Source organism: Oculina patagonica, chromosome 5, assembly GCF_052425735.1.
Source record: "Oculina patagonica isolate OP01 chromosome 5, crgOcupat, whole genome shotgun sequence".
Taxonomy (NCBI): Eukaryota; Metazoa; Cnidaria; class Anthozoa; order Scleractinia; family Oculinidae; genus Oculina; species Oculina patagonica.
The window spans coordinates 5,795,545-5,820,853 of NC_135762.1; the positions used below are offsets into that span (position 1 = coordinate 5,795,545).

At 38.5% G+C, this 25,309-nt stretch overlaps 3 protein-coding genes across 3 annotated transcripts; 2 read left to right on the forward strand and 1 right to left on the reverse strand.

The window, feature by feature from the left end:
- The first annotated feature begins 532 nt into the window (after window positions 1-532).
- Window positions 533-5,074, forward strand: LOC144653888 (nicotinamidase-like). Its single transcript, XM_078514015.1, has 6 exons — window positions 533-671; window positions 807-934; window positions 1,241-1,294; window positions 2,644-3,012; window positions 3,858-4,172; window positions 5,023-5,074. Exons 1-6 carry the CDS (start codon window positions 548-550, stop codon window positions 5,053-5,055), a joined length of 1,023 nt encoding a protein of 340 aa, XP_078370141.1. The 5' UTR covers window positions 533-547; the 3' UTR covers window positions 5,056-5,074.
- Window positions 5,075-5,903: 829 nt separating this feature from the next.
- On the reverse strand, window positions 5,904-20,523 carry LOC144653868 (DNA-directed DNA/RNA polymerase mu-like). The gene is made up of 17 exons (XM_078513986.1): window positions 20,322-20,523; window positions 19,554-19,619; window positions 18,910-18,947; window positions 18,520-18,613; window positions 16,751-16,802; window positions 16,587-16,646; window positions 12,323-12,432; window positions 11,515-11,584; window positions 11,325-11,396; window positions 10,424-10,553; window positions 10,037-10,116; window positions 9,759-9,811; window positions 9,061-9,163; window positions 8,866-8,936; window positions 8,292-8,527; window positions 7,966-8,052; window positions 5,904-7,420 (listed from the first exon to the last, which is right to left on the reverse strand). Exons 1-15 carry the CDS (start codon window positions 20,516-20,518, stop codon window positions 8,293-8,295), a joined length of 1,431 nt encoding a protein of 476 aa, XP_078370112.1. The 5' UTR covers window positions 20,519-20,523; the 3' UTR covers window positions 5,904-7,420; window positions 7,966-8,052; window position 8,292.
- Window positions 20,524-23,747: 3,224 nt separating this feature from the next.
- On the forward strand, window positions 23,748-25,309 carry LOC144654026 (alpha-1A adrenergic receptor-like). Its single transcript, XM_078514146.1, has one exon. The coding sequence runs from the start codon at window positions 24,048-24,050 to the stop codon at window positions 25,191-25,193; it is 1,146 nt and encodes a 381-aa protein (XP_078370272.1). The 5' UTR covers window positions 23,748-24,047; the 3' UTR covers window positions 25,194-25,309.

The window sequence follows — 25,309 nt, forward strand, 5'->3', positions numbered from 1 at the left end:
ATCGCTCTTTTTAGCTTTGCTCGATATGTAATCTGTCAAGGATTTCTGAAAATGCTTTACGAATTCGGCATCTGATAATTCGACTTAAGTAAAAATTTTGCCATTGAAACCTCCGGCTATCAAATTACAACGGCCGAAAGAAACGACTCCCGTCCGAAAATAATGTTGTCGAGTAGACGACTGTGAAGATCCCTTTTTTTCGCAGAGAGAGAATCGCGAGAGAACTGGACACCAGCGCAAAACGGGAGGCGCGACAAAGGCGCGACGGGAAGGGGGCGGTAAGCGAGAAAAAATCCCCGTCCCCATCCCCTCGTGCTCTGCACTCGCGCTCGCTTCTTTTCTTTATTCTCTCCCTTTGAAAAACAGCAAGGCCGTAAACAGTCGGCAACTTCGCAGCCTTTCTTTAGCTTTCGACAAACGATCACAAACTACAGAGACTACAGAGGGTTCCCTCCAGACAAGATGACGTTTAAAGATGCGGCCTGGTTACCATTCGATCTATGACGTCATTACGAGGAACAATTTCAAGACGAGACAAGAAAAGAACATGGCGAAGCTCGATACAGTCAGTCATTTCTTTGATAAATACCGGCAAAATGGAAAGAGTGGAGAACAAACTTTACAGTTGATCCGAGAGAACATATCAAACTCAATCAAGGGATCATCTTTAGGTGATTACTTATTATAAATTGGTTTTGTAAAAAGCCAGTCAAGCGACTGTTAGAGAAGTCGTTTGGTCCGATATCCTAAGAATAGGGCTATTGTTTCCGTTGTAAACAAACGAAAAACTTTATTTATCCACACAGGAAAGTATACCAAGTATTGCGATGTTCCAGAAGACGAGTTTAAGAGCTGGCTAAACTCTCTGTTGGGACAAGAGAGCTTGAACGAAGAGCAAAGAAACGAAATCCGGCAACAACTCTGTGTTTGCTTGGTCAGTAGTGCGAGAGAGATGAGATGATCGAGTTGTATTTCAGTGTACTTAAGCCTAACATCTTATTGTCTGGCCCGTGGTTGATGCTTTAGTTTAATTATTAGTTTATGTAAACCGCCGCCGCCGGAATTAACCGTCGATTCGAAGTCTGAGCTGCGTTTATTAAAATATGCATAGTCATCTTAAAACATTTATTTATTTCATTTTGATTATTTTATATCCCGCAGACATTTTGAAGGTAACATATAATATAAACGAATTAAATTTTCTATGGTAAACAGTTAACTTTTTTGTTTGTTTAAACAGAAACGAATTGACGAGAAATCTTGTGTAGCTTTGTGGAAGTACTGGCTAAGACCGGTAAGTGATGATGAATGAAAACTTTATTTAAGTGTAAAGCTTATAGCTGGAAAATAATACTATATTTAGGGGACACTGCTAAAAACTAAAAGATACACTAATACTAAATATAAATAAAATAAAAATATATATATGTCATATAAAAATATTATTATATATATGTGTAAAAAATATTAAAATATATATATATTGATCAAGGAGCACCCCCCCCAAGAGATAAGTATGATTTCATTGCTCAAAATACATGCAGTGGCACATCTCATACACCATTGTGGAACAATGGGATGTGTCACTGCAACATCTGACCAGGCTATATTTTCTTGAGTGTGTGCACATAAGCTTATAATTTTTTTGCATTGCTGCACGTCCCTTTGCGTAGTAGACGTCTATAAAGCCATAGGGCTTCTTGCTTCACAATTGCGAGACAAGAAGCCCTATGGCTTTATAGATGTCCCTAGTAGCATTTTTTCCTGTTGTTGTTGTTCGACAAAAGTTGTGATATATTGAAGTGTGACATTCGATATACAATACTCTTCCGTGAGTAATGTCAAACGCTGCTTTGTTTACACCGCTTTGAATTTAGAGATGTCTAGTTTCTTTCTAAACACATACAAAATGTGCAAAGCACATGGGCAAAATTAAAATCCCTTTGTCCCTAATCCCCTCCCCCTTCCCCATCCAGGCAATTTCAAGTGGCTGATGAAAGGTGACCCATAGTGAGCTAATCAGAATGTGTGACCTTGAATACCTCTTCTTAGATATTTTATTTTTCAAATCTTTCTGAATTTTGGGGGGGGGAGGAAAAAACATAACTTGCCCAAAAGCATGAGAGCAGCATTGGCCACTTTGGTAGCTAGCGGTCTGGGCCCATCTAATAAGCACAAGCATAAGCGCAAGAATAACCACAAGGACACTGGTGATAATCACAAGCACAAGGCAACATATGCAAGCACAGTGTTCTAGAAATTCTAATAAACAATGCATGATGGTCGTCACCACAACAGCCAAATCTTGTGCTTGTGCTTATTTCAGGCCAGTCTCTACTGGTGAAATAAACATAACACTGGCTTTGAAATAAGCATATTAAGACAAGCACACAAACCAAAAGCAAAAAGTTTATTTGGCCGTTCTTGTGCTTTTATGTTTTAAAAATTCTTGCAACTCTCAGGAAAAATCCAGCATGTTCAAATCAAAGAAAAACTTCATGCACAAATATCACAAGAGACAAAGGCAGCCAGAGAATTACATGTATTAGTCAGAATGGAAGCGAGAATCTAAACTCTACCCAACTCTTTGAATCTTGTTGTTGCTCTCTTAAACACTATCTAATATGCTCTTTTATTTCATAGGTTCTGAGCCCTGTATCAGTATTACTCATCGTTGACGCACAGAATGACTTTATCACTGGCTCCCTTGCTTTAAAGCACTGCCCTGCTGCCGAAGATGCAGAAGAAGTCATCTCAGTGATAGAAGACTTATTGTCAAAAAATATGTTCAGCGTCATTGGTTACACATTTGACTGGCATCCATCAGACCACTGTTCCTTTGTTGACAATGTGTCACTGTACCCATTACACTCAACAAGTCCAGTGACTTCTGATAAAGCAAAGCTGTTTGACGTTGTGGTTTACGACAAAACTCCTCTCATTGAACAAATTTTGTGGCCCCGACACTGTGAAATAGACTCTTGGGGAGCTGAACTGCATAAAGGAATCAGGGTACAACTGCCATTTAATACAGTTTGATTAACTATTGATGTTTTTATTATGCCAGCCTTTTTGAAGAAGTAACTCATTTATTTTACAGTGATGATTGTATTACTGTTCACAACAGTCTAGTAAGCAAACTGGTGACATCATTGAAGACATATCACCAACTAGATGTTTTGCCTTGATGCATATATGGCAATGTGCAGTTCAAGAAAATATCCATGACTACCCCATGGAGGGTCATTGGAAATTCCGCAGGGGTGGAGGCTCTCAAAAGCCAGAGGGGTGGGGGGATTCAAACCAAAAAAACAGTGGAATGAGTATGAGTATGTTTCTGTTTTTTTCTGGAACGACACCATCACTTAGGACTTGCAGTTGCTGTTTTGATATTGGTGCCAACAGGCTTATTATAATTTATATTAAAAAAAATTATTGTTTTTAACCGCAGGCACTTGTATGATAACATCCCAATTTCTCAAACATCCAGAGAAAATGAAAATTGATTTCAGAAATAATTTCTGAAATCAATTATTGGGAGTTTGAGAAATCAGGGGTATAATTTTATTGTTCAAATTACTAGTAAGAGACAAATCGAAGGGAAATTACTTTCAGTTTAAGTTATCTGAAGGATTAAGAAATCAAGAGTTTGATAAACCAGGATTCCACTGTAGTCTCCTTCACAGAGTGGTGTGAAAGTGGAAAAATGTAATATTTTCACCTCTAGATGCTAAGACCCTTTTGAAGACAAGATAAATCATCACTGTCACTTTTGAATATTCTGAGATTCCACATCAAAACAAAAATTATAACAATTTTTTGTAAATAATTTATTCAGTTGTTTCTCTCTTTTTCAGCCCCCAGGTGATGGTGACATAACAGTCAAAAAAGGAAGCAATCCCCGTATAGACAGCTATTCTGCATTTTGGGATAATGCCGACAGCGTACAGACATCGTTATTTGTGGATCTCTTGAAACGTGGAGTAACAGATGTTTATGTATGTGGCTTGGCTTTTGACGTGTGCGTCAAATATTCAGCTGTTGATTCTGCTGAACAAGGTTTCAGAACTTATGTTATAGAAGATGGGTGTCGTGGAGTGACATGTGAAGGAATTGCCAAAGCAAAGGAGGAATTTGCCAAGAATGGTGTCATCTTACTCCAGTCTCATAAGGTTGGTCAAGTAATCAAAACTCAAGAAGCAAGCATGAATAATAATCCCCATTACTAAAAAAAATAAAAAACGCACCCAAGTGCATTGTTGAGTTATGAAAGCATGCAGGCATTTTTAAGAACACTCAAAAAGTCCGAGAAACACTCGGCTGTGCCTTAAAAATTCCTGCATGCCTGCATAACTCAAGTTTTTTCTTTCTTTTATAGAATGATAAAGAAATTATGCACGCTCAAACTCGTGACGTAAGCCGTGTGCAATTTAACTCGATAAAGCATGCACATCACATAATCCAAGTGCTTTATGGAGCTATTATGAAGTCGAAACTTACCAATCATAGTGCACACAATTCCTCTGACATTTTATTATACTGTATATTACCCAAAGCAAGCATGGGGTTTCCATAGACCAATTTGGCTAACATGTGTTTACATCGTTGTTGCCACCCAATTCAGATCATGCGATGATTCCTTTGGGAGGTTACAATTGTTCTGTTTGTTCATACTCCCATGCGCTCAGTTACGTGTGACAAATTGCACAATTGTAACCTCCCAAAGGAATCATCACATGGTCTGAATTGCGTGGCAACAACGATGTAAACACGTTAGCCAAATTTGTCTATTAGTTATTAACTAAGGCAGGAAAACTGTCAACAAGCTAAGTGATGTTGGATCTGGCTTACACTAGGATGGTCTTCAGGTTTGAGCTACAGCACTTGGTTTACCAACTTGTAAGTTTATAAAAACAAACAATTTATTTAGCCAGGTCCAAGACCCCTCCCCACCCCCCCCCCCCCACCTCCAATGACTTTTGCTCACAAAACTTACAACAGCACTTATGTTATACACCACAGGTAGAAGATGCATTAAGGGACAAGGAACAGTAATGAAATTCAAAGCCACTGGGAGACAGAAAAGAATACATTTTTGTTTGTTTGTTTTTTAATCTTTTAATATTTTTTAAAACAATTTTTATTAGCATACAAATAATATATAATTGCACGGCTTGCATAAAAAAATTAATGTTACTTGCACAAAATGCATTTTCATACAAGTCATGTGTACAGCTGTAAATTGATAGTATAGAGCTTTCCAAGAAACGGCTCTACATTGATAAGTTATTGAAAAGGAGGGCTCAGGGAGCTTAATAGTCAATAGATGAAGATTTAAGACAAATTTTTAAAAAATGAAGTTAAGGTAACTTTCAGCTTCAGTAATCTTTTTTTTTTATCAGAGCATGCAAACTACTGTTACTTGTCACTGTAAATTGTAAATCTTTTTGTTAGACTGTAAATGAGTGACATAGTTTACTTATATAGTGGGAGATTTAGTTCTTTGATCTGCTTTGCTGACTCTTGTGATTATCAGTTAGAGGAGGAGAAAAAAGAACAATGCTAACAATGCCTCCTGATTCCAAAGTTATCATAAAATAACTGTTTTATAATATACCTGCAAATTGCCCATTAATTCGTACTAAATTATGTGACCATATTAACTTGATTAAGCACCCCTGGTTTACTCTTCGCTGCCTTGATTAAACCATCTTCATTTTTATGCATTTTATACAAATTTAGTTCTGGCAAGAACCCTTCCCCTCTCCCCCCAGTTGTTGTAATAGCGAAGCGCACAAGGCCTAAAAATAGAATGCAAATGAATATAACCCCAACGAGGCTCAGAAAACATCAGCGTGTTCTGAGGGAAATAGAAGGAATCTAGGCAAAGTTTTTGTTTTATGAAAGGTGTTTTAGGAACACTGGCTGTTAATTTAAAACGTGTTTTAGGAAAATCGTCCACCATTTCAGTTTGTTTGTCTGAGTCGTGACGTCACTTGCACGCTTCGCTATTCAGTCTGCCTTTTCTTATTTCAAACATGTGTTAAGGAGTAGTGTTAAACTTCATGATTCTATTGGGTCGTTTATTCAAGGTTTGGCACTTAATCAAAATATGGCATGACATGTTGATCATGTCAAATTCTAAACAACAGAAATGATGTTTGATTGTATAGCTTATTTATATGAATAAATAAACATCTAGAATTATCAGTAAGTCATAATTCTTGTGAATATTTTATAATATTTTTATCAGATGGGTGTTGGCGAGTGAAAGATATGAACTTTAGCCTGGAGTACTACTACATGTGTGATAGTAAATAAAGTTTGAGGAAATTGAAAATTATAATGATTTAATAAAATTATGTTCAGTTACCCATGGGTTTCAGTAAGTTTTTAAGTAGGTGGGAAAAACTGCAAATTAGGCCTGCAGCTGATGGCAGTTCAATTTTAATCTATAGTGCCATCATTTAAAAAGAAATCTTGGCAGCAGCAAAATATGGCAATTTAACATGAGTTGACAGCAAATTTTGCTGGTTGCTACCTCTTATTGAAACCTCTGGTTATTAAGAATACAGCATCATTAATCAAAACTATAACAATTTGACCAAACTGGAATCCAAGTGTTCAGTCCAGTTACCATAATATAAATCCAATAAACACTTGTATCTAATTATGTTATTGAGCTATGGGTACAAGTAGAAATCTCTGCATAAAACTTTTCGGGATGGTTTTTACACTAGTTTATTATTTTCTCCACAAGATGTGTTATTAATAATAAAAAAACTTAAAAAAGTAAAAAAATGAGTTGTACATGTACATGTGATTTTCCTTGCCTAAATATATTTTTTTCGAAAAGAAATAGTAAACACATTCGCCAGGTTTCTACTGAGTTTGAGAAACACTCGTAAACATTTGGAAGAACTCGAAAAAACACTCACCTATGGTTTGTGTTTCCACATAATTTCTTGTTCTTTCAAATGTCCATATATGTTAGACTGAGTAGCTATGAACCTGAGTTTTCCATGAGCAAAGGTCAACAAGGCACAGCCAAGTTGACTGCTCTTAAAAAACAAGGGTGAGAAGTCTAAATATTTTGTTTCAATTAGTAGACGCACTAAACATTTGCAGTCCAAAACCTACAAGAATAATGTTCCCTTTCAAAAGCAATGTACACGTGATCATGTTCTATCAGGGAAAGAACCAATCAGATTCATGGATTTAGTGTCAACAGATTTCACTTAGTGTCTACAAAAACTCAGTAGAAACAGGTGAAATGTCCTCTGTTATTTTAGTAACTGAGAACACCAAGTCGAAGATTTGCTGCAGTTCGCTATGCATTTCTGTCTTCTGGTTCTCTGTATACAAGCTTCAGTTCTTCAAATATCTCTTGTTCTGACCTGGCTTCTATTTGACGAGCAGGCTAGAGAAAAGCAGTAAACTCGTCAATAAACTGACACCAATAACAGATACAAGTGCCAGGATGCGACTGTTCGCACTTCTGTGCATTGGAAATCTTCCAAATCGATAACAATGCCTCTATACAAGGTTGTGCTCCTTTGGGATGATCTGGATTAGGAACAATGATTCAAAACCCACTCTGGGCAAGGATTCATCAGTTTCTTTGATGTTCCATGATCCGAGGGATATTGGATCATTGATCCTGCACTGGATCATCCCAAAGGAATGCACCCTTAATAAGCACCATCAAACTTTTATTCAACTTCATGTATTGTTTACTGAAAAACCTCTTTAGGAGTGTTCAATAAAATTTTTATCTTATCTTTATCTTATCTTATCTAACTGTTATGGCAAACTAACAAAATGTTCCAGGAAAGGGGGGGGGGGGGACCTGCAATGGACTAGCCTCCCATTCAGGAAGAAAGTATCCCACTGAGTTCTTAAAACAGAAAACTATTGCTTTTACTGCAAGTGATTTGCAAGCCTTTCTGTATTGTGATAACTTACCATTTGATTGTGATTCCACATTCCATGGTTTGATAATTTGATTTTCAATATCTTCCGTGCATAGTCCCTCAATGAACGATTAAATTGCTAAAGATAAGGAAGATAAGCACCAGTTATTAATATAATTATCGTTAAAAGTTCATCAGCTGAAAATAGTATAACTCAGAGGTTGATGACCAGCAAAAGCTGGCCCATCCACAAGGGTTTTTCTGCATTAATGTAAAGACTGCGTCTAACAACATGGACCTGCAATGCCTACATGGATATAGTTATATATATCTAGGTTTATTTTGCAGTTTCTTTTGCACAATATTGTTCATTCTTACCTTAGAACCAGTCCATCCTAAAAGAGCAAATGGGAATTGTTTTGGTGGCGTCACAATCAAGTCCACTCTCCTCACTGCCTGCCCCTCCCCTCCCCTCAGGACATGTATCTGCACAGGAACCTGTCTTGTCAGTTTCAGGACTGGCTTGTGTAGTTTCCACTGTCTTATTTTCTGCATTTGTTTCTACTTGGAACATGCAGAAGCAATGATCGAGGTTATCCATCTGGCCTCCCTGTCTGATAAAAAAAGTAAAATGCTCTTTATAGTGATTCTCCTTTAAATAGGCCAGAGTAAACAGACATCTGGATGGTCCACTTAGCTAAAAACTACTTTACAGGAAGTCCACAAATCCAATGCACTATCATACTATCAAGATAAGATCAGGAAACCTTGCAATAGTACTCTCTGAACTAAACTGACAAGTCTGTGTCCCAAGGCACAACTAAACTGCAGTTACTGTCAGTAGCAGTCAGTATTTCAGTTCCCAAAGTTTGAATTTTAAATTCTTTTCAACTTAATTGATTGCTACAAATAAATTATAATTTTTTGAAACTGCTAAATAAATGCAACAAACCTTTGACTTCCACTCTTAGTTTCAAAATGTGGATTGCGACCAACCATCAAATCCTTATGACGCATGTGGCCCTAAAAATATACAAGAAAATTCTTCACACTTTGAATTAGATGCCTGATTTGACCACGACAAAAGAGGTAGAGCATCGAAAAATTCAGTTAACTTTTCTTTTTGAGGGAAAAATTACATGCTTACCAACTTTTCAAGTCTCTCAACCAGTTTAGATAACAATCCTTCAACTTTTTTTTCATCTTGGTGTGTGATTAATATGTCCACATCGTGCCCTGAAGGTTTACCTCTGGTTAAAAAATACAACAACTGAAGTTTATGAGGAAATTTAGAAAGTGACAATGATCTAACTCCATGTAACTAACTACACAAAAACTACAGACCTGAATTTAATGCTGTTGAGTAACTGTCTGGTGGACTTTATAGTAGCATCCCCATCCAGGTAAAAGTACATCCTGTATCGAGCCAAGCAGACCATACCGCTGGAGTTTATCTCGGTTTCTGCAGCCTAAGTGACTAGGAGTATTTCTACTCCTTCCTGGATGGGTTGCTAGTCCATCGCAGGGTTACCCCCCCCCCCCCCAGTATTAAATTTACTGGTATCCATTTATACACCTGGGAGAGGGCACCATGAAAGTAAAGTGTCTTGCTAGAACACAACACAAAGATCCTGGCAAGAGCTTGAACCCAGACTGCTGGATGTGGAGTCCAGCGCACTAACCATAAGGCCAGGTCATCTCCCGCTTCCCATTCAGGGATAGAAGAAATTAATTAAGTAGAGATAATTAAATAATTAATTAATTAATGCTTCTTATAGTTGTTAAAATTTTATGGCCAAATGCAAACTAAACCCCTTTAAAGCAAAAACAGGCACAGATTCTCACCTGCGATATCCACCAACTAATTCCACTGCACAGTTTTGCTGAACTGTGTCCAACTGTAAATTAATTTAAAATTGCAAATCAACAAATGAATATGTTGCTTTTAATAAGGTAAATAATTGCATTCAAATTGGCTGGACAATGTAAAACAAGTTAAAATTTGGTCAGTTACATGTTCCAAGCAGATCTGCAGATTAAGAACATCTGTAATATCTGTAAGTAAAACAAAATAATTCAAGTAGAAACCATAATTCTAATCGATTCTCCTTCATTCAACGAACCTCTCTAACAACAATTTCCTTAATCTTGATGGCTTCCTCTCTTGGAACAGGTTGAACCAGATCACTGTGATACTTCAAACCTGTAATGCACAAAATGGTTTAGCTTAAGGACTGATTATCAGGGAGTCTCCTGGATACAGACCGAATCTCCTGGACTCCCACACAGATCACCAATAAACACTAATTACCATCTTTTTTATCTACTACAAATGAAAGTGTTTGAAATACATATTTCCATGCTTAATTTTGACCAATTGCCTGGAAAATATTTAGATAGTAGACAGTTTTTGAGGTTGAATCCTCAAAGAGAGATCTATTTGTTTACTCCATTTTGGGGTTGAGAGGAGGTACCTTATGCAAGGTTGGCATCTCTGATCTTCCCCTTACCCATTGTCTGTTGTTCAGTGAGTTTCATCCCATCTGATACTGCCTGGATAACATCAGCCATGCTCCGGTAACCTTTTTCGTACCACTTTCGAGCTGTTGCAGGCCCACATCCATAAACAGATGAAAATATCTGTAAAATGAATGGTACATGCACAGCTATTATTCAATTGCTTCATTCATTGGTTGATGACCAACTGACTAAAGATACCCACTGACTGACCACTGACTGACTGATTGACTGGCTAACTGTCTGACTGACTGACTGACTGACTGACTGACTGACTGACTGACTGACTGACTGACTAACTGTCTGACTGACTGTCTGTCTGACTGACTAACTGACTAACTGTCTGACTGACTGACTAGCTGACTGACTGTCTGACTGTCTGTCTGTCTGTCTGTCTCTCTGTCTGACTGACTGACTGACTGTCTAACGTCTCTGACTCTCTGACTGACCAACCCACTAACCAACTAACTGTCAATCCATCAGTCTGTCAATCAAGGGCAGGCAAACTGATAGACTTACTAATGGGCTTGCTGATTTACACATACATGTAAATTAATTCAACTACCAATTGGCCAGATTATTGCAGAGAACTACGTGTACAAACCTTGACTGGCTAACTGTCTGACTGACTGACTGACTGACTGTCTGACTGACTGACTGACTGACTAGCTGACTGACTGTCTGACTGTCTGTCTGTCTGACTGACTGACTGTCCAACGTCTCTGACTCTCTGACTGACCAACCCACTAACCAACTGACTGTCAATCCATCAGTCTGTCAATCAAGGGCAGGCAAACTGATAGACTTACTAATGGGCTTGCTGATTTACACATACATGTAAATTAATTCAACTACCAATTGGCTAGATTATTGCAGAGAACTACGTGTACAAACCTCCATCGACTTGAAAAAGTCACTAGATATGATATCTTGAACTTCATCTGAGGAGCCATTTTCTAGAATGTCCTGTTTTTGCAAGAAGTAAAGATAATTACAATTGTATAATATCACATTATGTTTGAAGGAAATTATTTTTGTGTTACTGACTGGTTATTAACACCTTTCTCAATACTAACCAACTTGCCTGAATCACTTTCTTGCTATGACTCCCCACACTGCTTAATTTGGCTGCCTCTTCAATTCTGGTGATCTGCCTAGAACACAGTTTTTTTAATTCATGAAATAATATAACAATAATAAATAATTATGACTTTATTAGAAGTGCTTCCACAGATTGGCTCTTCGTCCTCCAAAACCTAAATGGCTACAACAAAATTAACAAACTTTGGTGCTGCTAGCATCCAATCTATACACAAAGTCTCTTTAGATCACAACACAGTACACGCTTGTAATGAGTGGTTTGATGCCTTAACCAATCAGCTGTTACAGGATGTACAAACCATAGTTAGTAGTACAAACTCAGACCAAAAAATTAATTCTCATAATAACAACAGAATTAACTAACTAACATTGGAGACTGCTTTGGGAAGGCATCATTGAGGCAAACTAAAAGAAAATTGGAGATAAAGGGTGATCATGGGAAGGATTGAGACAGGATAGGGATTTTGCAATAAAAGATGGAGTTAAGTTTCACCCTAGTAGCCCAACAACAGGGCATGGATAGCCAGAAACTTCTTAAGTGTAAGATGCTTTGAATGAATGGCCACACCCCATTTGGCTGTGCAGTTCAAACTTCACACCAATATCTCCCCTTGTAGAATAATCACATCTTCTTGACACCAATATCTTGCCTTTTATAATAATCACATCCAGCAGCATAGGCCCGTATAGTATGCAAAGAACTTTTCTTCCTAAAGTAAATTTATTTTATAGTGTGACCTTCCTTTCAAGTAATTAAATACTTCTTTAAAAATTACATGTAAATGCCATACTTTGGATAAGACTTGAGGGCACAAGCTGCTCGTCTGAAAGCTAGAGCTCTGGAATCCCTTTGACCACTGTCCACATACACTGCATGACGTTCAAGGATTTCAAGAGCATCCTAAAGAATGATGTTAAAAAGACTAATTGAAGACCTGCGGGAAAGAACGGCCCCTGAAATTTCGAACATTATCGAAACAGCTCCAAATTGCGCATGCAGGTTTGTTTACATGTGCTAAACACTGTCCTGTGTTGCATTTGGCGGGTCTTTTCTTCATTTTTCAGAAATAATGAATGCAAAAAAAAGGCATTTTGCAAGCTTACGTTCTCCCAGTCAGCTAGTAGTCTGAGTTTTCCAACGTATCGCATGCACATCTTTTCCTGTAGGGTTTTCTAAGCGTCTACGGAAGGCAAGAAACCATTTTACAAGCATGTCCTCGACTCGCTGCTGCCATGTTTCTTGTTGATTTGAGAAGAGTAGGACTGGATACTGCATTGTGACATAAGGTCACATGTTAGAGGCGGAAGAGTTTGAATTGAGCAAAATGGCGCCTTTGAAAGTAAAATGTAGAAGTTTATAGTTTAAGCTCAAGTGCGGCTGCCAGGTGGTTGAAGGACATCATTAAGTCTGAATACCCGTAAGTTTACAGCATCGCTCGAAGAACTGAGCGATGTTTCTGCCTTTGTTTTGTACAACAGCGCTGTTTAGCGCTTCGTAAAAAACGTTGCACAAACCAAGGTAGTTTTGAGCCTGGCCGCATAAAAAGCCTAAAACAAGAGGTTTCTTGCCGGGAACTTTATCAACACGAGTTTTGCAGGGTCTGCTTGGGTGCTGCCGCGACAAAGTTGCCGAGAAGTGACCTGGTTTTAGACTTTAAAAAATTCTTTAGAGGATTTCGCAGGGGACGTCTGTTGCAAAAATTTTTTCTGTGCCTCATTAAATATTCATCAATCAATCAATCAATCGATTCGTGCCTTAGTTTATGTTGTTTTCGTGGGATTTTGTAGATGCGTGCTGATGTAAGGAGTGGAGATAGAAGTGAGAGCAGGTCGGCGGCACTTAACTGAAAGCAAAACTAGTATACCGTAAAGTTCCGTGTATAAGCCGCACCCTTTTCCTCTAAATTCAAGTCAAAAATCGGGGGTGCGGCTTATCTACGGAAACATCTCTGGTTGAAGTTCTAAAAGGCTTATTAATATTCATAGACGTCACTGAATAAACATATAACAACCTTAAAACTTTGTTGTTCACTGCCTTTTAGTTCCTCTGCAAAGCTGTTTGCAGTGAAGCCTGCCAGTCACTTCGAATCATGGTTACCTCGAATCATGTCTTTCTGTCGCATGCGAGAAAGCACCAAGATAAACGCAAGTACTCACAAGGCAAATGGCCGACCGCTTCGCTTTTTTATTGACCTTCACAACAAATGCATCTGTTGGATTAACAAACTCATTTTCTGCATGAAGTTTTTATCCTGTTGCGGGTTGCAGTTTCCAAGAATCTTGAAATAAAAATGTGGTTTCTTCCGAAGAAAGTGCCGCCGAGTGCCGCCATGTTTGTTTTTAGAGCCCAGACTCCTCTCTACATTTCAAAGCTTGGCTACTAAGCATTCATCATTCGCGTACGATTCGAACGAATTACAAGTGTTTAGAAGTGATAATCTCGAAAAAATTATATCAAGAGAGCATCCAAGTTTAAGATATTGTGAACTCAAACTAAAAGGAAGGTATGACAAGTGAAATTCCGCTTTCGTAGGTCTTAATTTGTATTAAATGTTGCAACAACCGCCGTGTCAGTGTTTGTTTGTTTACCAATAGAACTTCACTTGAACTTCAAACTTTATGGTCTGTATATTTTTTTTTTCCAAAATTTGAGCTTCCAAATTGGGGGTGCGGCTTATCTACGGGTGCGGCTTATACACGGAACTTTACGGTAAAGTGGCAACACCAGCAAACATATTCAGTCTATCACAACAATTAATCTATATTTCACTTTCACCTCAAATTACAGCAAACGGTAACAGATTAAAATAGTCTTGCCCGAAACAACAAAAAAAATCTCGATGATTTGGTAAGTGCAGAATGCAATATGGAACAATTGAAAGTATGATGTTTTATATATGTTCGTGTTTATTTGCTTTACTTTACTTTCGGAAAAACTGTTCACAGGCTACTTGTATTCTTTCCTAGGTGTTCCTTACGTTAATCTTTGCAAACGTAACACGACACTTTTGTTCGTTTGTAACAAAATACTTTTGTTTTCCTTGAAAATGCCGTAACATGAAACTCTTGTTTTTTGTTTGTTTTACGGCGACATCGATGACATTTGTTTAATTTAATTAAGTTACGGTTTAAACTGCACGAAAGACGATTCTCAAAACTAAAGAACAAATCTATTAAAAAAACATCTTTTTCGAAAGGGTTTTTAAAACGCAGTACAGCTAGGATATTTGTTTCCTGGTTATCAGGTGTTCACGCCGAAAATCCCGGTGCAAGTTTTTGCATACCTAATTACGATTTACGAAAGCGCTGTGAACACGTCACACGCTCACTCAAGCATGAAGCCGAGAAGCACGTAGTGTGAAGATTTCTTTCAAGAAATGTCGGAACCGTCACGAAAGCATGTTCAAACACTAAAGCGGCAGAGGTTTTACAAAATAAAACGGAGGTTAGTTCAACTGATGGAGAACAAATAAAAGGAAAGGAAGTGACGGATGTAACATGATATTCTTGTTTTTTTCTCGCAGATCGCTGTGATGCCTTTTAAGTCTAATTAAATTAACGCCACGGATTCTACAGGAATTCAACCGCATTGAAAAGCACACCACGTTAGGCTTTAATACAAAATTTCTAAACACGTCACTGTTATTTTAATTTTCGATAGCTTGAATTTCAGTTTGTTATTGAAACAGCAAACGAGATACTTTTGTTTTTGTCAAAAACATGTAACATACTTTTGTTTTTGTCGAAAACGGATGTAACATGATGTCTATGGTAACGTGATTTATTTTCTGCAAAGAAGGCGACATTGATTATAACACAGATGTTATCAGGTTATCAATTAATTATGAGATGCTAGATCACCTTTTCTAAGAAAACAGCATTGCCATATCAAGAATTATTTCACATGATCTGCTATGACGCCTTACTGTCTAATTCAATTAATTTGTGGTTTTAACTTGGGGCCACGGAGTCTACACGAATCCTTCTGCAGAAGAAAAACGCAATGTTCGTGATGAAGACTGATCTGCGCATGCGTTTAGCACAAAGTATTTTTTTCCAGAAAGAATTGTACCACAAGGAGAGCATCGTGCTTTCTGAAACAAATATATACCTTGAGTTCTTCAATTGTAAGTATCGTAATGGACTCCCCGATTTACCAAGGGCACACGGTCAGGTGCTCTCCATCCCCTCCCCCTTTACAGAAATAATTAATTAATTGATATTAATTAATTAATTAATTGGTGATTAAAAGTTTACACCGCGTTAGCGGTTTAGTGGCTTAGTGGTTTAGTGGTTTAGTGGTTTAGTGGTTTAGGGGTTTAGCAAACGCCAACCCACCAAACCATCACAATAGTGCATTCTGCACTAATTAGCTAACTGCAAGCAGACTGCAGTGAAAGCTAGCTGCAAGCAAACTGGCGTGAAAGCTTACTGCATTAAAAGCGCGATCTAAAGGTTGAGGCTGACTCTGATCCTAAACTTAACTTTAAACGACTTAACCCTAAACCCTTGGGGTTAGGGTTAAGCTTTTTTTTTGCGTTAGGGCTAGGCTTTCGCGTTAGGGCTAAGTCTGTAACCCTAATCTGAAACTCTAACCTTGACCCTAAGGCCTTGCGGTTACCTTTTGCTTTAGGGCTAGGAATGTAACCCTAAAAATTTAGCTGACTTCATCGTTTTGAGAAACAAAAGGTTTCCTTTGTTTATCCTTTGTAAAAGAAAAGTCAAAAAGACGCAGCGCCAGCAAAAACCTTGTCTTTTTGCATGTGTAATTTTTCAAAAACGAAACAAAGACCAGTGAAATGAAAGACAGGAGAGTGCTAAGCACACGTAAACAAACCTGCATGCGCAATTTGGAGCTGTTTTTGATAATGTTCGAATAAGCCAGAAATTCCAGGGGCCGATCTTTCCCGCAGGTCTTCAATTGAAATAACTTTCATCACTGTCTTTATGGGCTATACCAATAGAGTTTTTGAGGGCCATATACATGTATGAGTAATCCCAAAGTGTATGGTTTTCATGTCAATTGGGTTGGAAATAGGATCATATTATACTCACAGTGAATTTTGTATTGTGGTGTTTCAAAGGAGTTGCTCTCTGGCAAACAAACTTGGTGTCCTGTCAAAAGAAACAAAAAACACCCTAATGTAATGTAAACATTTTGACAATAATAAAATTTTTAAGTTGGTTTAATAGAACAGAGTTCATGGCCAACTGTTTACCTGATATTCACCGAATACAGTTTCTTCAGTGGTTGTGTTGCGTTCTGCATTACTGAAAGCATTTTAAAAACACACAAGACTTCAGGAGATCCCTTCTTTTTTTGTCAAAGCTTTAATAAAGTGCCCACAATTATTATAATTTATTACTATTAGACTAACATTTCTCTTGAGAATCATTGCAACTTCACATCTTCCTTAGTCCAAAAACAATTTATTGTGGCCAATGAAATTTGTTTAATGTGGTGCACAGATAAACGGCCGTGGATGTTTGACTTTAAATCATGAAGTAATTTCTGCTGCCTCTTGATTGTACAGGGTATGGGTTTATTCATAAAAATGGGACATCGACTAACCACTAAAATTTTAAATGCAGATACAAATATGTATTAGCCTGAGTATCAGGCTTTTCTAAGGGGTAGGGGGAAAAGGAAGGAGCGCGGACGGAAAGAAAAGCCTGACACAGACGCTTTAATTCCAGTTTTCCACCCCTCACGGCGTGATAAGCGTCAACCAATCAAATTCATTTCCGGTTGTCACTTGCGAAGCCGGACCAAGATATAACTGATAAGACACAATACATCTTGCAACAATATTTATAATGCCGATCCCGGCATCAATAAAATGCAAGTAATCAACGTTTTCACGGAACATATATTTTGTCCTTACACGGCGAAAATTTCAGAGTTTAAAGCATATCTTACAAATAGAATTGAGCAAAAACAAACTAGCAAAACATGTGGCAAAGTAGTGTGAAACAAACAGGAAACCACGCAGCGCAGACTATTATGCAATGACCTCTAGACATTTCCTTGGCCACAATCTTACAGCTCTACTTAATACATAATGCCTCTAAATAAAACAGTTCCCCTCAGAAAGAAGTGAGAAGCAAATCACGTCGAAAAACCGAATTTAACACAGAACGGCAAGGGTACAAATGTCACAAACGTAGGCCCGTCACCTTTATTTTGCTAAAACTCCAAGGACGTCGACTTTCCGTTTCACAAGCAGCTTTCGAGGCATAACTTCTGTCCTCTATTACGTCTAATTCCAGGAAAAACTGTAGAGCGCCTTCACGAGCCGTTTTGAAGTCGTCGCCGTCCATAAATACACTGAAATAACGCTGAATAACGTCGAGCGAAGTTTTCGTTCACTGTTCGTTCGCGTGGAAAACGCCGTCATAGAAGACGCCGTTATGAAATGTTTATTTCCGGCCGGTGGTGTGACGTCAGGGCCCATTGTGAATTACCCAATCAGCGCCACATCCAGAATCTGGATGTTTGACATGACCCAATCAAAGCGTTTGTGTCAGGCCTTCCTCTCCTCTTTCCTTCCCCTCCCCTCCCCCCTCCCCTTAGGAAGGCCTGATACTCAGGTTAAATATGTATATACATGTAAGGTTGCAAAAAATAATAAATAAATACAGTGGAACCCCCGATATAACGATATGCCAAGGGGGCAGTAAAATTATATTGTTATATCGAGGTTCTGTCCCATACATTTTATTTTTGCCGGGACATAACATATTCATCGTTATATCGGGAATATCGTTATATCGAAGATCGTTATATCGGGGTTCCACTGTAAATAGAAATTGGAAAAGAAAATATACCACATGTATTTTTAATCAAGCCAAAAAATGAATTCATTACTTACTGAATTACAATTCAACTAGTGAAATCAAACAATACTTAAAATAGTTGACTATACAAAATGAAATAACTAACTGTTATGTGTCTACAGAGTGAGACTGGTGGCTTTAAAACCCCCACCTTGATGTTTGTGTTGTTGACATCCCAGCAGATCTGACCTTGACATTATCAGTAACATCCAATATTTTGCCTGCTGTTATACAGTCGCTCAGCCCTGATCAACAAGATCAAGCTCAAATTATTTAAGGGTGTGGGAAGAATGTGAGTCATAGAGTTGCTAGTTGCGATTTGCAGTTGCAAGATGTGAGTTGGAGTTGCGAGTTGTGAGTTGCAGTTGCGACTTGCTAGTTGCTCAAAGGGTGGATAACGCAATCCACCAGGTAAATCACTATCCAGTGGATAACTGTCATACAAAACGTACTTTGCTATCCACTGGATAGTGATTTATCCTGTGGATTGCGTTATCCACCCTTTGAACAAAATGTTATTAATACACATGACTGTACTTACAATCAAGAGTCACAATCTCTACATTCTCTTCAAGTGGCCTAAAGAATAGAAAATGTTTTATATATAGACAAATTTATTGCCATTTATTGTATTTACATAATTTATAACAAAAATCCATTGTCTGTCGTAAAAATAGCTCTTCCAATTAATTCTCTCCTGGGCCATAACAAGCAAGAGGCAAGACAAGGCACTTGCCTCGCCTAGCTTTTTACCCAAAGTTAAAAACAAAATGTGTTTTGTTGGGAAAATAATTGAATCTAGAAGCTCTGAAACTCTTTGAGAGACATTTTTCATGAGGTCTTTCTTGAGAAAAATCAATCTTATTCAACTGGGGATTATCTCCAGTTGAATAAGATTGAATGATTTTAAAATTTCTAGAGGGCATTCCCTCCTGAGCCCCATGGTTACTGCCATAACCTGGTCTGGTTTGGCCCTGCTCTCAGAGAAAAGACTTATGCAAGAATCACAATAAGCTTCTGATTCTCTAGATGACCTCTAACAACCCCTGACTTAATTAATATATATTTTTACATGTTTAGACCCAGGCAGTCAGAAACTTTAAATAAAGTTACATACTACAGGTAAATACTAATATTCATTGCTACTTTTCATCTCATATTAGTTAGGTGAGTAGCGGTTCATACCTTTCTATGAAAGCCAGCACCCTCTCTGCAGTCTCATAACCAGTGACAATGTGTGTTACTGAATCCCTGCAGAAACCCAAAACAATGTTTCAGATATGGGCTTTAATTTTATGCAGTCAAACTTTGTTGAACCATTGTAGAGTTACTGTACATCCACTGTTGTCATGAGTAAACTTAACATGTAGATCAAATTTTAATGGTTAATAAGATGTATGTATTTTCTGGTTTTGCCCCGCCCCACGCGGGCGGGCGCGGGACGGCCGGGACGGAGTCCAGGGCCGGCCTGGGCGCGAAGATGGAGAGAGCGCCCGGGAACGCCCAGCCCAAAGCACCAGTCCCCAGAGCCCCCGGGCCAGGGAAGAGAGAAGGGGGGAAGATGGTTTTAAGCCTTACTGTAACTATCCCCTTCCTCACCCACCCCCCAGGCAACCCTACCCCCACCCCCACCCCAGGCACACCTCCCTTTTCTTTTAATAGTATGTTTTTCTCTTTAAAATGCCAACTTGGTTCTTGTTGGTATTTTGAGAGATCCACAGTCCACAATGTAGACTTCTCAGAAAATCATCTTTAATGTTGCATTACATACTCCTGCGCGCATACTCCTGGTTCATCGCCCGCTGCCGCAAATCTCTAACCTGCGCTTACTGAATCTAAATTAAGCTGTTTTCATTTTTCAGACCAAAGGGGGAACCAAAAGGGCTTACAAATCACTGATTAGTTGCCATACTTCGAATGTTCTCATGATAGAGCTTCACAAAAACCACTGACCTGTGATGTTCTGTTATGGGAAATCCCTTCTTTCGTGCGAGATTGTTTAACACTTGAAGCCTAGCTTTGGGGATTTTTTTCGGTACGATGTAAATCATTGTTTCTTTCGGAAGAATCTCTGTATTTTCCGCCTTTTCATCAAGCTGTTTTTCGCTGTGTTCGTTGTCATGTTCTAACTTGCGGCGCTTCGACGCCATCTTGTTTCCCCTTTCCCCGCCACATGTTTTTCGTTACCAGTGCCCGCGCTTCTATTCAGGCCACTCTTTTGGTTCACCGCGCGCCGTCACACGTGTCAGACAGCTTTTCTTTCTTTTTCGGGAAATTGCGTTCATATTAAAGTGTTAGTATGAGCAAGGATCAGTAAAATGGTTGCTGAATGTAAAAATATTCCCATTTCCTCAGGTAAACGAGTGTTTTTACAAAGTGTTTTCTGGCAAATTGCGCCGAAAAGTCTGTATATCACTATTTTCAAACACGTGGAACTTTTTTTTAATAGTAAAGCTCCAAAACACTAAGTAAATCGCCAGGATACCGGTTATGTATCAAACTTTGAACTGTGAAAATTAAAACCTAAATTATCTTTGAAGTACTTTCCTTGCTTTTTGCACATTTCTGACGTTTGACCGCGGTCGACTCTTTTGGTCTCTTTTGGCAGTTGGGATGTCGATTGATATATACAGCCTTTTGAAAAGTCGTTATGAATTTCTTTTGGCTTACGGTTGAGACATTGATGTATTTTTGGTAATTCCTTTTTTTGTAAGTCAAAGCTTCCTCAAATCCCTTGTGTTTCGAGCCCTGAGTGGGACATACACACAATGGGCAACGAAGTTCCTAAAGCATGCTTATCGTTTAATAATTCAGCAGGTGCTGTTATAACGGTAAAACGAATGAGCACTGGAGGAGGAAATGCCGTGTGATAAGGTGGTAATTTTTTGTACGTGTAACTGACCCAAAGAAAAAATAAAAAAGGAAATTGGATGTTGTTTGATATCTTACAGTGACAGTTTACGAACTGGAATTGAAAAGATTTTTCAGGGTTTCACATCGCTTTTTGTTTAGGTCATGCACGGATAAATGAAGCAGATTTTGAAGTATTTCTGTCTGTCCGCTTACGGAAGGTCTCCGTTTATGGGAAGTTAAAAATGAGGAATTTAAGAGGAGAAATCACCAGGGCCACTTTTTCGCTTACAGGAGTTGTCCGCTAAAAGTTCAGTTGTATAAACTGTGCAGTATGGATCTCACATAGAGTAGATTTTGTTTATAAGGCAGGGGAGAGGGGACACAAAGTGCCCCACCCCATGTAATTCAGAAAACCACCTAGGGGTGTGTAAGACGTCCTAAAAAATTCACTTTAATGGCCCTGTGCCAGTTTTGACGTCATAACACGCCGGAATGACGTCATGCATTAAGTCTGCCATCTTTGATCCACCATCTTGAATTTTGAATTTTTTGGCAGGAAGTATCAAGTAAGGCAAGTTTGAAAATTAGCACTTTGCCTCCTCCAGGCTAAAAATGATTAATTTTCGCAGATTTAGCTAATTTGTTTAACACTTCCTTTATAAACCACTTTCGTTTTTTACGACATCAAAATTTTTACGATTTAAATAAAAATTAATACGAAACGTTTTATGTCGCAAAGATTTCGCGTATTAAGGTAGTCCTCAATCGAGTTCTCAAACTGAGTCTCAGTCTCAATCTGTTGGTCCGTGGTTAGTATTTGGGAACGCGACAGATTCCTCCTGGCAGCAAATTTGTAGTTGGAGCCTGGAGACCAAGCAAGGTTCCTCTACAGGTAACCTGTGATCAGGCATGGAAGGGTATGTCAACTTTCTCAGGTCACCTCTACAGGTGGTACGTAGGCTGAGCTGCTGATTGGTCAAACACGGAAAACGTAATATTCGGACCGGAGGAATGGGAGTCTGGGGCTGATTCTGAAAACGTCTGCAAGAGAAGATTGACATGTTCACGCCAGTGGGCCGGACGTTCGGGCATTGGCCACGCAACCATTCTTTTAATTTAATTTAAAGAGCCGAGAATCTAAGAGTGAGAAAATAATTAATGAATAAAAGAAGTAGGTTTGTAATTAAGGAAAATTGAAGTAGTAACATAAGGAGCAATTCCTGGTGACTCAGAGGATATTGCTTACTTAAATGTATCACATTCTAATTTATGGTAAAAGACAACTGTCCTAGTTGAGGAAGATTTTTGACCAATATTATATTTAGTTATAATACCGCCTTTTTAAGTATGACTTTGTACTCATTTGCTGGAATTAATCATCTGGTGAAGGTTTTAGTAGATGCGCTATGTAAAAACTCAAAGTATCCTTTATATTTTTGCTAAGCAGAAGTAAATTGCCGATTTTAACTACGTTAAAGTGATAAAAGCCTTGAGCTACCCTGATGTCGGAAAGTCTTCTGCACCGAGGATACAAAAACGTGACTTTGTTAAAATTACATCCGGGAGCGGGCGTTCTCTAGTCTAACAGGTCTCAATAGTTCGATATAACTGCAAATAGCAAAAAAATCTTAAATTATAAACGTAAACTTGTAGGAACACGGACTCGGGTAGCTCTGTAAAGATAAAATAATTAATAGATGGCATTTTTACAGAAGACTGAAGTCTGACGCAAAAGGTATTTGCACAAAATGACAAGTCTTTGGCAAGTTTGCCATCAATATTTGTACAGTCTTTGCCTGTAATATTTATTCTTCATTTTTAAAGAAAGCTTCATTAGAACTGGGACAACGCTTAGAAAGTTCTAGAGCATGAGATCGAGCATGCATAACTGAGAGATGGTGATCCGCGCGAATAGCCGATATGACATTTGGCAAACTTTTTAATGCAATTTTCTTTTAATTAAGAATTTCGCATCTATCTCGTAGGATAAACGATATGTCAAAACTACAAAGAGGTGGGTTTTTTTTGTCCCTCTGGCCTTAGATTGACGATATGATCCTTTTATTGAAACGAAACGTGCATTTTTGCACTTTTCATTTCGTATCTTTTGTGTTCGCAGTTCGATTCGAATTAAAAAAGTTAGAAAAAAATCTTCTTGAAAGACTTAATTTATTCGACATCAGTAACCTATAGCTAGTTTCAGGTTTCTTAAGGTTCTTACAAGTTAATAAACCAAGATCTTCTAATGGACATAAACCCTACAATTGAATTTAAGGCTATCGATTGTTTGAGTCACCGCCGCATTTAAAGGTGAAGAAACGAGAAAAAAAAAACAGAATTTAAAAACAAAATTGCAAAAAGTCAGGCAAAATGATTTGAATTGGCCAAATAAGGGGTAGTCGGCAAAAGTCAGTTTGTTTTATATTTTTATTTTTTTTTAGAGTATTTACATATCGGCAGGTGACTTGAAATAATAGCTGCGAACTTGCGCACAGCATATATAATTGCTTTCAAACAAGTCACGTTTTTCAAGCTAAGTCGATGGTGTCGATGTTTAGTCATCAGGAGGGCAAAACTAATCGCCGATGTATCTTTTCACCGGATCATTTAACCACAACAGTACAGGAACAGTCGCAGTATCTCGTTAGCTTTTGAAAATCTACTGCCTTTACGATCTTAAATTGGTCGTAAAGCCCGCCGGAAGCTGGGTGATAAATGAAACATTGAAAGACGAGTGCTATCAAAAACCGCCGACGCTTAGTACAGGAGTTTGAGAACGCATTGTAGCAAGCCATTTTATATCCAATTTAAATCTTAAAAACAACTATGAGTGACTCAGGCAATGTGTCGCTGGAGAAAGAACAATCTTCTGGCTTTCCCGCCGTTGCTGTTATACAAAGTGTTTTTCTCGCCATGGTAATGGTGGTAGGCGCAATCGCAAACAGCTTTATTTGCCGTTGTATCCTCGCTCATCGTTCTTTGCGCACCAACACAAACTCGTTTATATTCAACTTGGCTGCTACGGACTTCTTGCTATCTGTGCTGTGTATGCCTTTCGCGCTGGTGTCAGCTATCACCGGAATGTGGGTCTTCGGCAAGGTTATGTGCGTACTTACGGGGTTCCTGCTCTCCGTCCTCTGTATCGCGTCTATACTAACGTTGGCTCTGGTCGCGATTGATCGCTACCTGGCGATCTGTCGCCCTTTAAAATATTGTACACTTATAACGCAAAGGTCAAGCTTAACAATGATTGTGTACGTTTGGTTTCATGCAGCAATCTGCGCTATATTACCAGTGCTTGGATGGGGTGAGGGCTACTTTTTTGTACCAGGCGAATCAATTTGCCGACCTTCGTTTGGTAAACCGTCAGTTGATAACGGCTACACGATTTTTCTGTTCATTGCATGTTTTGTAGCGCCTTTTTCGATCATTGCCTTCACCTACGTTTCTATCCTATGCACAGCAAGTAGACAATTCCGTCGAGTTCACCATCACAAAGGGAATCAAGTTGGAAACGTAGAAAACTTACAACCAAGCAACTCGCAGTTCAACTGTGAAACCACGTTTGCTCGTTCGCCTGAAAACACGGTTATCGCGGATGAAATCACCTCCGCCACCAACACGTCCCGTGCTAAAAAGCTCTACGCCCCAAAAGCGATACGAAACAGGCGCCGGCAGAAAGCGCGAGGGTTCAAAATGTTATGGATTATTGTCGTGGTATTCCTGATATGCTGGAGTCCTTATTTCGTCATGATTTTTTACAGTTCTGTAAGGCACCAGAGCTTCCCAGACTCAGTCAAAGTTCCTATGATGTTGCTAACGTTTCTAAACAGCGCACTCAATCCCTTTTTGTATGGGTTTTTGAACAGCAAGTTTCGCGATAGTCTGCGGAATTTTCTCGGACAAAATCTTACTTTCTGCAAATGTGCGAAACAAACTGTCCAGGAGTCACGAGTGTTTCACCTTAGTTAGAGAGGTTTTGCTCTTTTACAGTCAAACCAGCAGTTTGTGATTTAATAATTTTGGGGAACAACTCAAAAATTGACAACTTAATCAGGTAGTAAGGTGGTTTAAAAATAATAAAAATA